This window comes from Salvelinus fontinalis, chromosome 10 (genome assembly GCF_029448725.1).
Source record: "Salvelinus fontinalis isolate EN_2023a chromosome 10, ASM2944872v1, whole genome shotgun sequence".
Classification (NCBI taxonomy): Eukaryota; Metazoa; Chordata; class Actinopteri; order Salmoniformes; family Salmonidae; genus Salvelinus; species Salvelinus fontinalis.
Genome location: NC_074674.1, coordinates 11,923,787 through 11,937,062, shown reverse-complemented (window position 1 = coordinate 11,937,062; position 13,276 = coordinate 11,923,787). Strand labels below are relative to the sequence as shown.

The 13,276-nt window shown below is 43.2% G+C and overlaps 1 protein-coding gene across 1 annotated transcript in view; it reads right to left on the bottom strand.

Annotated features, from left to right (window-relative positions):
- Positions 1–11,819, bottom strand: part of LOC129863628 (stromelysin-3-like) — a 29,840-nt gene extending 18,021 nt beyond the window's left edge. The window contains exons 1-2 of the mRNA XM_055935751.1: positions 11,309–11,819; positions 1,697–1,840 (exon numbers count right to left, since the gene is read on the bottom strand). Of these exons, the coding sequence (XP_055791726.1) occupies positions 1,697–1,840; positions 11,309–11,547 (383 nt within the window). The 5' untranslated portion in view covers positions 11,548–11,819. The remainder of the gene's footprint in view (positions 1–1,696; positions 1,841–11,308) is intronic.
- Between the last annotated feature and the right edge of the window lie 1,457 nt (positions 11,820–13,276).

Below are 13,276 nucleotides of genomic sequence, written 5' to 3'. Positions count from 1 at the left end.
AAGGTACCACGTTCATCTGTACAAACAATTGTACACAAGTATAAACACCATGGGACCACGCGGCCGTCATACCGCTCAGGAAGGAGACACGTTCTGTTTCCTGGAGATGAACATGAATAGGTGTGCCTTGCTAAAAGTTAATTTCAGTCTTAATGCATTTGAGCCAATCAGTAGTGTTGTGACAAGGTAGGGGCGGTATACAGAAGAAAGATACAGCTCAAATATGACAAGAACAGCTCAAATAAGCAAAGACAAACGACAGTCCATCATTACTGTAAGACATGAAGGTCAGTCAATCCGGAAAATGTCAAGGACTTTGAAAGTTTCTTAAAGTGCAGTCGCAAAAACCATCAAGCACTAGTATGAAACTGGCTCTCATGAGCACCGCCACAGGAAAAGAAGACCCAAAGTTACCTCTGCTACAGAGGATACGTTCATTAGAGTTACCAGCCTCAGAAATTGCAGCCCAAATAAATGCTTCAGAGTTCAAGTAACAGACACATCTCAACATCAACTGTTCAGAGGAGACTGTGTGAATCAGGCATTCATGGTTGAATTGCTGCAAAGAAACCACTACTAAAGGACACCAATAAGAGACTTGCTTGGGCCAAGAAACACGAGCAATGGTCATTCGATCGGTGGAATTCTGTCCTTTTGATCTGATGAGTCCAAATTTGAGATTTTTGGTTCCAACCGCCATGTCTTTGTGAGACCCAGAGTAGGTAAACAGATCTCCGCATGTGTGGTTCCCACTGTGAAGCACGGATGAGGAGGTGTGATGGTGTGCGGGTGCTTTACTGATGACACTGTCTGTGATTTATTTAGAATTCAAGGCACACTTAACCAGCATGGCTACCACAGCATTCTGCAGGGATACGCCATCCCATCTGGTTCGCGCTTAGTGGGACTATAATTTTTTTTTCAACAGGACAATGACCCAACACACCTCCAGGCTGTGTAAGGGCTATTTGACCAAGGAAAGTGGAGTGCTGTATCAGTTGACCTGGCCTCCACGATCACCCGACCTCGACCCAATTGAGATGGTTTGCGATGTATTGGACCACAGAGTGAAGGAAAAGCAGCCACCAAGTGCTCGGCATATGTGGAAACTCCTTCAAGACTGTTGGAAAAGCATTCCTCATGAAGCTGGTTGAGAGAATGCCAAGAGTGCAAATCTGTCATCAAGGCAAAGGGTGGCTACTTTGAAGAATCTCAAATATATTTTGATTTGTTTAACACTTTTGTTTACTTCATGATTCCATATGTGTTATTTCATAGTTTGGATGTCTTCACTTTTATTCTACATTGTAGAAAAAAGTAAAAATAAAGAAACCCTTGAACGTGTAGGTGTGTCCAAACATTTGACTGGTACTGTATACTGTATGGCAGTGCTGATGTGTGCAAATACTGTGATTAATTTCTAGTTGAGGCATGCAGTTATGCTGGTATATTGAAAGTATATTTAAAAACTGTCATACTAATTGATGGGGCATTTTTGTCTTCATTTCCTAAACTTTCTATTGATTTCCTGAAATAAGTGAGTTGAAAAAGAGTTGATCTTGATCCCAAGCCTGGCATTTTGGATGCCTCAGGTTCTCCTAGTGTTAGCAGACACAAGTTGTTTTCGCCTCTGACCACAACGCCCAAAATGCACAAATACAAACTTAGAACATCTATCACCTAGTATGATGATTACCTGGTGAAGTCGATGATGATATCAGCTCTCCCACTGCTGACCTCGGTGAACTTCAGGGGCGTGACGTCACTCCACACAAGCAGCGCCTCCTGTAGGATTCGACGCACTTTCTCCTTACTCAGTTGCCAAGGGAAGCGCATAATCCTGCAACACACACACACTTGTGTCAGGGACCACCGGTGTGATTGGCAACTTTGTGTTCTACCCATAATCCTCTTTTGCAGGGGGCATTTCTCTGGTTGCTTTATGGGCACGAGGTGACCCTGGCCTCGGCCCGGGATAATCTGGCTGTTGTGAGAGAGAGGCTGCAGTAAACTGGGCGCAAAGCTCAGTCTGAAGCTGCCCAGCTTGACTGGCGGGTTGGAGCTGACAAAGGAATCTGATATCATACGTTGCTGAATGGGATCTATGGAGTAGCTCAACTGTCTGCACAATGGCAGATCAACTGACACCATGATGGCATGGTTCGTATACAGCAACATGAAAAAAGACTATGAGATAGAGGTTCTTGCATACTGACCCAACTAACCAACCAACACCCTTTATTCATAATCATGTATTCGGATTCATAATTCAAGGCATAGGTCATGTGCAGTACATAGCAACATAACTTCACTTGTTCACAGTTGATGTGGATTACCAGAGAAGGCTAAAGGGAGAGTTGACTGAGGTTGTTTGTGCTTCCAAACATTAAGACCTGCATTATTATGACAGGCGTTGACAGACAGAAAGGGCAGCGCTTGTTTTCCCCAGGCTACTACCCTATGGAGGACATTTACACAACCGTGACATGTTTTGTCTCAATCTCCATCTCGTGCCATTATCCACTTCCTCTTTCATTCGCAATCCGTTGCCCCCCCTGCCCTGCAGACATTTTCTCTCCTACCTCCCTTAATACCAGCCATGGGGGCTATCACTTTCATTCTTCATTTTAGATTTCATAATGGCTTGTGTGGGTAGTTGGGTGCATTAGAGAAATTGATTGTGTCTCATTGTGTGGAGGCCCTACATGCATGCCCAGACAGGAGAGACCAGGTTGTGCTGTCACTGTATAACCCCACTCTACCTAAATAAAACTCCCTAAACCTACGAGGGTGATGCATGCCGGGGCCCGATTCCACCTACAGCACCTGACGCCTGGAGCAGACTCCCATTAAAGTGGAACTGATAGTGTTTAACAACATGAAATCTTATTAAAATCATATACACCTTCAGAAAGAATATGACACCTTTAAAAAATATAACAATCAAGCACTTAGATATGGTCATTTTCATGAATGTATGACGTTTTGGGGAACGACGTACAGTACCAGTCAAAAGTTTGCACAAACATGCTCATTCAAGGGTTTTTCTTTATTTGGACTATTTTCTACAATGTAGACTAATAGTGAATACATCAAAACTATGACATAACACATATAGAATCATGTAGTAAACAAAAAAGTGTTCAGCAAATCAAAATATGTTATATTTTAGATTCTTCAAAGTAGCCACCCTTTGCCTTGATGACAGCTTTGCACACTCTTGACTTTCTCTCAACCAGCTTCACTTGGAATGCTTTTCCAACAGTCTTGAAGTAGTTCCCACATGCTGAGCACTAGTTGGCTGCTTTTCCTCCACTCTGTGGTTATCCCAAACCATCTCAACTGGGTTGATGTCATGTGATTGCCAGGTCATCTGATGCAACTCCTTCTTAGTCAGATAGCCCTTACACGGCCTGGAGGTGTTGGGTCGTTGTCCTGTTGAAAAATAAATGATAGTCCCACTAAGCGCAAACCAGATGGGATGGCCTTTTGCTGCAGAATGCTGTGGTAGCCTTGCTGGTTAAGTGTGCCTTGAATTCTAAATAAATAACCAACTGTCACCAGCAAAGCACCCCCACACCATCACACCTCCTCTTTCGTGCTTCACGGTGGGAACCTCACATGCGGAGATCATCCAATTCACCTACTCTGCATCTCACATCGACATGGCGGTTGGAACCAAAAATCTCAAATTTGGATTCATCAGATCAAAGGACAGAATTCCACCGATCTAATGTCCATTGCTTGTGTTTCTTGGCCCAAGCAAGTCTCTCCTTATTTGTCACGGATTCCTCCAGAACTGTCATTACGCACACCTGGTCCCTATTCCTATTTGATTAGTAATTGTGTAAGTGTACCCTTTGTTCACCATTGTCCTGTTGATTATAGGTCCAATGTCCGTTGGTCGTGTGAGTACCTGTGCTATATTGTTTTGGCTTTCGTGCCAGGTATATTGTGCAGATGATTACGGGTCTCGTCCCGTGGGATAATCATTATGCAATCGTGTATTTATTCGAGGTACTCCTCGCTCTTTTATTTGGGTTTCTCCCCTGTGTTTTGTATACGTGTTTGGTCTTCCTCCACGTGCCTTTACACGGCAAGCTGTCATTTGGGAAATAAAAAACCCTATTACGCATTCCTGTGCCTGTCTCCCGATCCCTTTCATACCAGCGTGACATTATTGGTGCCCTTTAGTAGTGGTTTCTTTGCAGCAATTCGACCATGAATTCAACCATGAAAGCCATTTTGAGTTTACTACCTTTTTATTTGGGCATTTTTATTGTTCAGAAATGTGGTGGGTACTCTCTTCGTTCGCTAGACTTTATATGGCCAACTGTTCCAAATGTCCGAACTGAATTTGGTAAAAGGTCGTTTATGTACTCTGCTCCATCGTCTTGGAACACCTTACAAAATAATTTTAAACTGGAAGAACTTTTTAAATCACTGATGAAGGATTTTGAGGCTGATTCCCTGACCTGTCAATGTTTTTAATTTGCTGTTTTTGATATTGTTGTACTCTTGTGAATTCAATGGTTTTTACTAGATTACTTGTAGTTTTTCATTTTGTCTGTAATTTTTGTAATGACTTGGTGCTGCCTATCTTGGCCAGGACGCTCTTGAAAGGAGATTTTAAATCTCAATGAGCCCTTCCTGGTTAAATAAAGGTTAAATTAAATTAAAATGAAGGCCTGATTCACGCAGTCTCCTCTGTTGATGTTGATCTGTGTCTGTTACATGAACTCTGAAGCATTTATTTGGGCTGACATTTGAGGCAGGTAACTCTAATGAACTTATCCTCTGTAGCAGAAGTAACTCTGGGTCTTCCTTTCCTGTGGCGGTCCTCATGAGAGCCAGTTTCATCAAAGGGCTTGATGGTTTTTGCGACTGCACTTTAAGAAACTTTCAAAGTTCTTGACATTTTCCGGATTGACTGACCTTCATGTCTTACAGTAATGATGGACTGTTGTTTCTCTTTTCTTATTTGAGCTGTTCTTGCCATAATATGGACTTGATCTTTTACCAAATATGGATGGTATACAGAAGATAACCCTATCTTGTCACAACACAACTGATTGGCTCAAATGCATTTAGAAGGAAAGAAATTCCACAAATGAACTTTTAACAAGGCACACCTATTAATTAAAATGCATTCCAGGTGACTACCTCATGAAGCCGGCTGAGAGAATGCCAAGAGTGTGCAAAGTTGTCATCAAGGCAAAGGGTGGTGTCACGATCGTCTTGCTGAGAGAGAGTGGACCAAGGCGCAGCGTGTGCAAAATACATTCTCTTTTATTTTAGAGAAAGGAAAAAACACGCAACGAACACTTTAACAAACTGAAACAAAACAACAAACGATCGTGAAGCTATAGACGTAAGTGCACACACAAGCTACAAACGTACAACATAGACAATTACCCACATTAACCTAGTGCCTATGGCTGTCTTAAATATGGCTCCCAATCAGAGACAATTAATGACATCTGTCTCTGATTGAGAACCATTCAGGCAACCATAGACACAGCTAGACACCTACACTAAACACAAACCCATCTACTCTACTTAACCCCCTAAACCATACAACCACCCTAGACAATACAAAAACACATACCTTCCCCATGTCACACCCTGACCTAACTAAAATAATAAAGGAAACAAAGAATACTAAGGCCAGGGCGTGACAGGTGGTCACTTTGAAGAATCTCAAATATATTTGTTTAACACTTTTTTGCTTACTAGATGATTCCATATGTGTTATTTCATAGTTTTGATGTCTTCTCTACTTTTATACATAGTAAAAAATAAAGAAAAACCCTGGAATGAGTAGCTGTGTCCAAACTTTTGACTGGTACTGTATAGTAAGGCATTTGTGAAAATTCTACAGCAATATAGAGTGGGAAGGCGGCCGTGGGTTTGGACATTTAATAGACACTGCCGTAAACAAAACATCTGTCTTGTCCAAGACCGGAGTCTACGCAGACCGATGCGCCATAGCCAATCAGAGCTACATCAGGCCTATGTGCAAATAAGCTATTTGCCACACAGGCCTGCACTTTGAACTGGAGTGTGTGTTTTCAGGCCGTAGCAAATGACAGCTGTAGCCACTGAAACGATATGAGGGGGGAAAGTCGGTCACTTACCCACTCCTCCAATGACATGGCATCCTCCTATTAGATAGCTAATGTTAGGCTCTCTGTTTTAGCTTGCTAAATAAATAATGAATGCAGCATTGCTGTATGGTACACTCAATGTATTGTGGTTGAGTAGCCAGCCTAGGCTACTGCTGAAATGTTGTAATTGGTGTACATGTTTTTCCTTTACGTGGTGTTTTGTTGCAGATTTCGTTTTTGGGTTCTTCATTGTCAGTGCTTGCTGGGACTTGTATTGACATTCCCAGCCTTAGTTACAGTCGTCCGTTTATTCAAAATATTGAGTCATTGAATCTGAAACAGAGCATTCCGAATGGGTGGAGGCAGCAAACAATGTGCCAGGCCAGCTGTGATTTACAACTTGATAGCAATATTTTTGGGACTACCAAGAAATGTATTGTTGAATTATATTAATCATGCATTAGACTGCATCCATCTACTCTGCCAACAACGCCTTACTGTACGCCATGGAATTCTGAGTAAAATAGAACCTATTTTTATAACCTCTTATAAAGTTGGTTTTGTAGCATAAACTGGGAATTTGATCTTTTTGCCTGATATGATGATTGTCTGTTTCATATCTGCAAAGTAATTAAAACACTGTCAGTTCCACTTCCAAGTTGTGCTCTGGGAGGAGTTAGAGACTACTATGGAACAGTCACTGTGTTGCTAATGCTACAGTCCGTTATTTGTACAACAAAGTCAACACAGAGGAGACAGCAAAACACTGGCCTGGTAATGACCCCCCCCCCCCCCTTGGAGTCAGTCGCTCGACTTGGTCCTTACCACAGCCAGGCACTGTGGGAGAAGAGGAGTGGAACCACAGTGGGAAACACAGTGGGAACAACAGTGCTGATTGCTGGCTCGAGGGGCAAGAGATGCAGGTCCCGCTCTGTGATGTTGTGTGTCTCCTGAGGTAAAAAAATGTGATGAGCCAGCAGAGGACAGTACACACCCTTTACTGTGCTGTAAATCATTTCTTTCTTGAAAAGAGGCCACTCAGCTGTGTGTGCAGAAATGATTGTGTGTGAGGGAGTAAAGGGCACGGGAGGTTCTGTACCTGTTGACAATCAGCAAAATGACCATGAAGCCATATTTAGGGATACTTAGTAAGTGGTTACCTCAAAGGGAACATGAGTAATGATGCCTAATAAGGCAATATTTTAGTCTTTGGCGAAGGGTGGTTAATTATACATTTTTACGTTTGATCAATACATATGGCATTTTTCACATGAAAACATGAGCTCTCTATTTTTTTATTCTACACCATTATTTCTCTCTTCTATGTTTTTACATCGTCTAGATTTTCTTCTCAAGAGTGACACTTACTGTAGTGTTGAAATGGAAATTGAGTGCCGCAACAACAAAGACTTATTCTTCTTGGCTCTGCTCTGATAACACTCTCCCGGAAGTAACTACTAGCTTGACCTTTCCCCTCTCCAGCCCCCCTCCCTGCTGAGCTGTATGTGCAGATGTTGGGAAATATGTGGGCTGCTCTGCTGTAACATGCTTGAGTGCTCTGACTCTTGTAAATGGCTGTGGGTTTTTCAGGTCACGACTGCCAGACTCCTAATGACGGAGTAGGAGGGTGGCCAATGTCTGGCTAGGCCTGTCTTTTAACTGCAATGGAAGAGCCGAGGCAGCCAAAAGGAGGAGACCAAACGACCCTGATGGCACAGGGTTCATCGTGTCAATCAAAAGATGCTTCAAAGGCAAAGAAATACCAAACTAAATTGAAGTAGTGCCTCCTAGTTTTCTGTTACGTTTGTTTTGAAATGATATCATAAAGACTGGGCACCCTCTCCTTTTGAGGTCCTTTGTAGCTCAGTTAGTAGAGCATGATGCTTGTAACGCAAGGGTAGTGAGTTTGATTCCCGGACCACCCAATCGTAAAATGTACGCATGTATGACTAAGTTGGTTTGGATAAAGGTGTCTGCTAAATTGCATATGTGACCGAACGCCTTGATTCGGTCTTATGTAGCAACATTTGAAATTGTGTTTTTTACATTGGATGAAAGCAGAGACACAGAGCTACAAAATGGTATATCCTACACTGCATTTGAGGAACAATGGAAAAGTAATTCTGCTTTGAAAGTTGATAAACTTGTAACCTCACTTTTGAGAAAATGGCCTTTGAATGTTTTGGTACCTAATGGGGAGCTCTTCTTTGTCTACACCCATTCATCATCGTTCACACCCTCTTAAGCTTTAGCCCCCACCCAAACTCTGACCATTCTACTCGCCCTAGCAGAGCTGGTTAGACTGTTTTCATGTATCCAGAGCGATGGTGACTGTAACTGTGCTGCTGGCAACAATTTATTTACGCTTTTTTGTTGACGTTTACTGACACCGGCCATATTCAATGTTTGTTGAGCGTCCGTAAATTCATTAGTTATTTTGTGCTCTGGCACACTCAGTCGAGTGCGATCTGGAATCGGAGTAGATGGCCAGACTGAACTGACAAACACACCCGAAATGATTACCTGCATAGTGGAGTCTTTTGTTAAGACATGTAGCTAGCTAAACAATGAACCATAATCCCAACTCATGACGTTAACCAACCAGATTCAATGTTACCTAGCTAACATTAGGCTATTTACTAGCCAAGCAAATGGCTCTGAGATACGAATAATAAGATCATACACGTAACGCTAGCTAGCGAGCCAGCCAGCTAACGTTAGCTAGCTAACAGTAAACTCAAAATTAGAAACACGTAATATCTTAAAATATAGCTAGCTAGACTATCTTACCCATCCGTATACATCATAGATGGATGCGTCTCCTGTCACGAATGCCATGGTTGCCCTTAGTCTGAAGTTTTAATCTGGAGACAGGTTTTTTTTCCATCTCCTTCGCTATCACTCGAATTCCACTGATTTCAAAACTCAGTACTCCAGAAAGTGGAGAGCAACACTTCTGCAGTTTTACTACGCAATACATTTTTTAAAAGCTGCATTAGACAGGATTACCAACACATACTGACCAGCTCAAATAGACAGAAGCGTGCGTTATGGCACCAATCCAAACTCATCTCTCGGCATGTCCAGCACTCTCATTATCTCAGCCAATCATGGCTAACGGGAAGGTTGCCTAAAAAACAATATTTAGAATTTTTTTTTTTTAAAGGTTATGTTCAAACGGCTCTCCTGTGAAGTAGTGACCCGCGACATAGCCTAGTTTCTTGAAACGGGTCACATATTATATTGTTGATGTCTACAGCAGAGCTTAAGACAGCAGTTGCAAGTCTACAACAAAGTCAGTTATCCATCACTGAAATGTCTTTCATTTTGGATTAAAGGCCCAGTGCAGTAAAAAAGGGATTTTCCTGTGATTTATATACAGTGCATTCAAGAAAGTATTTATACCCCTTCACTTCTTCCAAATTTTGTTATGTTAGAGCCTTATTCTAAAATGTATTGAAATCGCTTTTTCCCCCTCATCAATCTATACACAATACCCCATAACGACAATGCAAAAAATCGTTTTTTAGCCATTTTTGCACATATTTACTTATATAAATAATATTTCCTTTTTTGATATAAGTATTCAGACCCTTTACTCAGTACTTTGAAGCTCTTTTGGCAGCCGTTACAGCCTCGAGACGCTACAAACTTGGCACACCTGTATTTGGGGAGTTTCTCCCATTCTTCTCTGCAGATCCTCTAAAGCTCTGTCAGGTTAGATGGAGTGTTGCTGCACAGCTATTTTCAGGTCTCTCTAGAGATGTTTAAGTCTGGGATCTGCCTGGGCTACTCAAGGACATTCAGAGACTTGTCCCGAAGCCACCCCTGCGTTGTCTTGGCTGTGTGCTTAGGGTCATTGTCCTGTTGGAAAGTGAACCTTCACCTCAGTCTAAGGTCCTGAAGCAGGTTTTCATCAAGGATCTCTCTGTACTTTGCTCCGTTCCTCTTTCCCTTGATCCTGACCTGTCTCCCAGTCCCTATTGCTGAAAAACATCCCCACAGCATGATGTTGCCACCACCATGCTTCACCGTAGGGATGGTATTGGCCAGGTGATGAGCGGTGCCTGGTTTCCTCCAGATGTGACGCTTGTCATTCAGGCCAGAGAATCTTGTTTCTCATGGTGCCTTTTGGCAAACTCCAAGTGCACTGTCATGTGACTTTTACTGGGGAGTGGCTTCTGTCTAGACACTACCATAAAGGTCTGATTGGTGGAGTGATGCAGATATGGCTGTCTTTCTGGAAGCTTCTCACATCTCCACAGAGGAAATCTGGAGCTCTGTCAGAGTGACCATCGGGTTCTTGGTCACCTCCTTGACCAAGGCCCTTCTCCACCGATTGCTCAGTTTGGCCTGGTGGACAACTCTAGAAAGTGTCTTGGTGGTTCCCAACTTCTTCCATTTAAGAATGATGGAGGCCACTGTGTTCTTGGGGACCTTCAACGCTGCGGATATTTGTGTAAAATGTGTAATTTTGTGTAATTTCCCAATGCACTGTATATTTCCACACTATGAGGTAGGAATAATACTGTGCAATTGTGAACATTATGATTTCAGCTTGTTTTGGTGGGATGGAGTTTTGGCATTTGGAGTTCCAAACCTCTGCCAATAACAGCTAGTTTTCCCCTCCCTACTCTGAGCGCTCCCAGACAGTCCTAGCAAAATTATTGTCTTGCTTGAAAAATTGCCCTTTGCTAAGAAGCTATTTTTGTTTCTTTTTGACCATTTTAATTTAAAATAATCACAATAACTTACTGAATTGTTACCCAGAAATGATTTGATATTGAGATAAAATGGCTGCATTGGACCTTTAAATGTAAAGGCTCCTCCCTCCTCACAGTAGCTGAAACCTGGGTGATCTCACCCAAATAACTACTGTTTTTAAGCATATAAAAGAAGTTAGGATGGGGACCAGCACGATACATATTTCCCCATCACCCACCTTTCATTCAGAAGAAAATACCCCCTGTAGCGGCCTTTGTCAGCCAGTGTAATGTAGAAGTGAACCAGTCTATCTTGACAGGGATTGCCTTTCTATCTCTGTGCATGCTGGCTAAACTACTAAGACATCAGTGACATATTGAGTTGCATGCCACATATAAAAGTTCCCCAGAAAACTCCCCCAAAATAGTAGACCCCATTGAAAAAGCAATGTATGAGTGTGTCTAGACTCTAGAGCGACCCATGAAGAAGACCCTTACTTGTAGTTGAGGTCAGTCTTGTCCCAGCGCCCCCCAAAGAGAACGAATCGCTTCTGACGCTGCTTTCCTCCAAAGGTTTCCCCCTTCCGCATGTGGTAGTCCGAGACACCACCTTGCTTCTGAGTAGGATAGTCTGGAACGCCGCAACGAGGCCGGTTCCAGACCAACTCTGTTCCATTCCCTGTAAGCAAAGTCTCTGGATAGACACCTCCCGACGGGCGCAATCGTTCCTTCAGCATGTCCTGAGTATGGCCAAATCTGCCCCTCTTCTTCAGGCCATAGTTGTGGGTCTTCTGAGGCCATCCCTGTGAACAGAGGTATATGTAACCAAGTACCGTTCAAAGAAAGTAAATGATTTGTATTTGTCTTTATGGATCCCAGCTACTCTTCCTGGGATGCAGTTTATACCATTTTAAAAACATTACAATGCATTCACAGATTTCACAACACACCGTGTGCCCTCAGGCCCCTACTCCACCACTACAACATATCTACATGCATGTGTCTGTGCCTATGTTTGTGTTGCTTCACAGTCCCCGCTTTTCTATAAGGTGTATTTTTATCTTGATTTTAAATCTAATTGTACTTCTTGCAACGGTTACTCTATATGGAATAGAGTTTCATGTAAGTACATGGCTCTATGTAGTGCTGTGCGCCTCCCATAGTCTGTTCTGGACTTGGGGACTGTGAAGAGCCATCTGGTGGCATGTCTTGTGGGGTATGTATGGGTGTCTGAGCTGTGTGCCAGTAGTTCAAACAGACAGCTCGGTGCATTCAACATGTCAATACCTCTCCCAAATACAAGTAGGGATGAAGTCAATCTCTGCTCCACTTTGAGCCAGGAGAGATTGACATGCATATAATTAATGTTAGCTCTTTGCGTACATCCAAGGGCCAGCCTTGCTGCCCTGTTCTGAGCCATTTGCAATTTTCCTAAGTCCCTTTTTTGTGGTACCTGACCACCGGATTGAACAGTAGTCCAGGTGCGACAAAACTAGAGCCTGGGCCTCCCGGGTGGCGCAGTGGTCTAGGGCACTGCATCGCAGTGCTAACTGCGCCACCAGAGTCTCTGGGTTCGCCCCCAGGCTCTGTCGCAACCGGCCGCGACCGGGAGGTCCGTGGGGCGACGCACAATTGGGCTAGCATCGTCCGGGTTAGGGAGGGTTTGGCCGGTAGGGATTTCCTTGTCTCATCGCGCTCCAGCGACTCCCGTGGCGGACTGGGCGCAGTGCGCGCTAACCAAGGGGGCCAGGTGCACAGTGTTTCCTCCGACACATTGGTGCGGCTGGCTTCCGGGTTGGAGGCGCGCTGTGTTAAAGAAGCAGTGCGGCTTGGTTGGGTTGTGCCTCGGAGGACGCATGGCTTTCGACCTTCGTCTCTCCCGAGCCCGTACGGGAGTTGTAGCGATGAGACAAGATAGTAATTACTAGCGATTGGATACCACAAAAATTGGGGAGAAAAGGGGATAAAAATAAAATAATAATAATAAAAAATAAAATAAAAAATAGAGCCTGTAGGACCTGCCCTGTTGATAGTGCTGTTAAGAAGGTAGAACAGTGCTTTGTAATGCGCAGACTTCTCCCCATCTTAGCTACTGTTGTATCAATGTTTTGACCATGACAGTTTACAATCCAGGGTTTCTCCAAGCAGTTTAGTCACCTCAACTTGCTCATTTTCCAGATTATGTATTACACGATTTAGGGTTAAGTGAATGACTTGTCCCAAATACAATGTTTTAGAAATATTTAGGACTAACTTATTCCTTGCCACCCACTTTGAAACTAACTGCAGCTCTTTAAGTGTTGTAGTCATTTCAGTCATTGTGGTACAGTGGTTCATCCTTTAAAAGTTGTGTCATACTGCAGCACATCTTGCGGGCTGTCGCAGAATTCTATGGCACGTTATTTAAATGTAAGCCATTGTTGACACTAATGCTAGTTAGTGCTAGTTTGACCACCAGAAGGCATC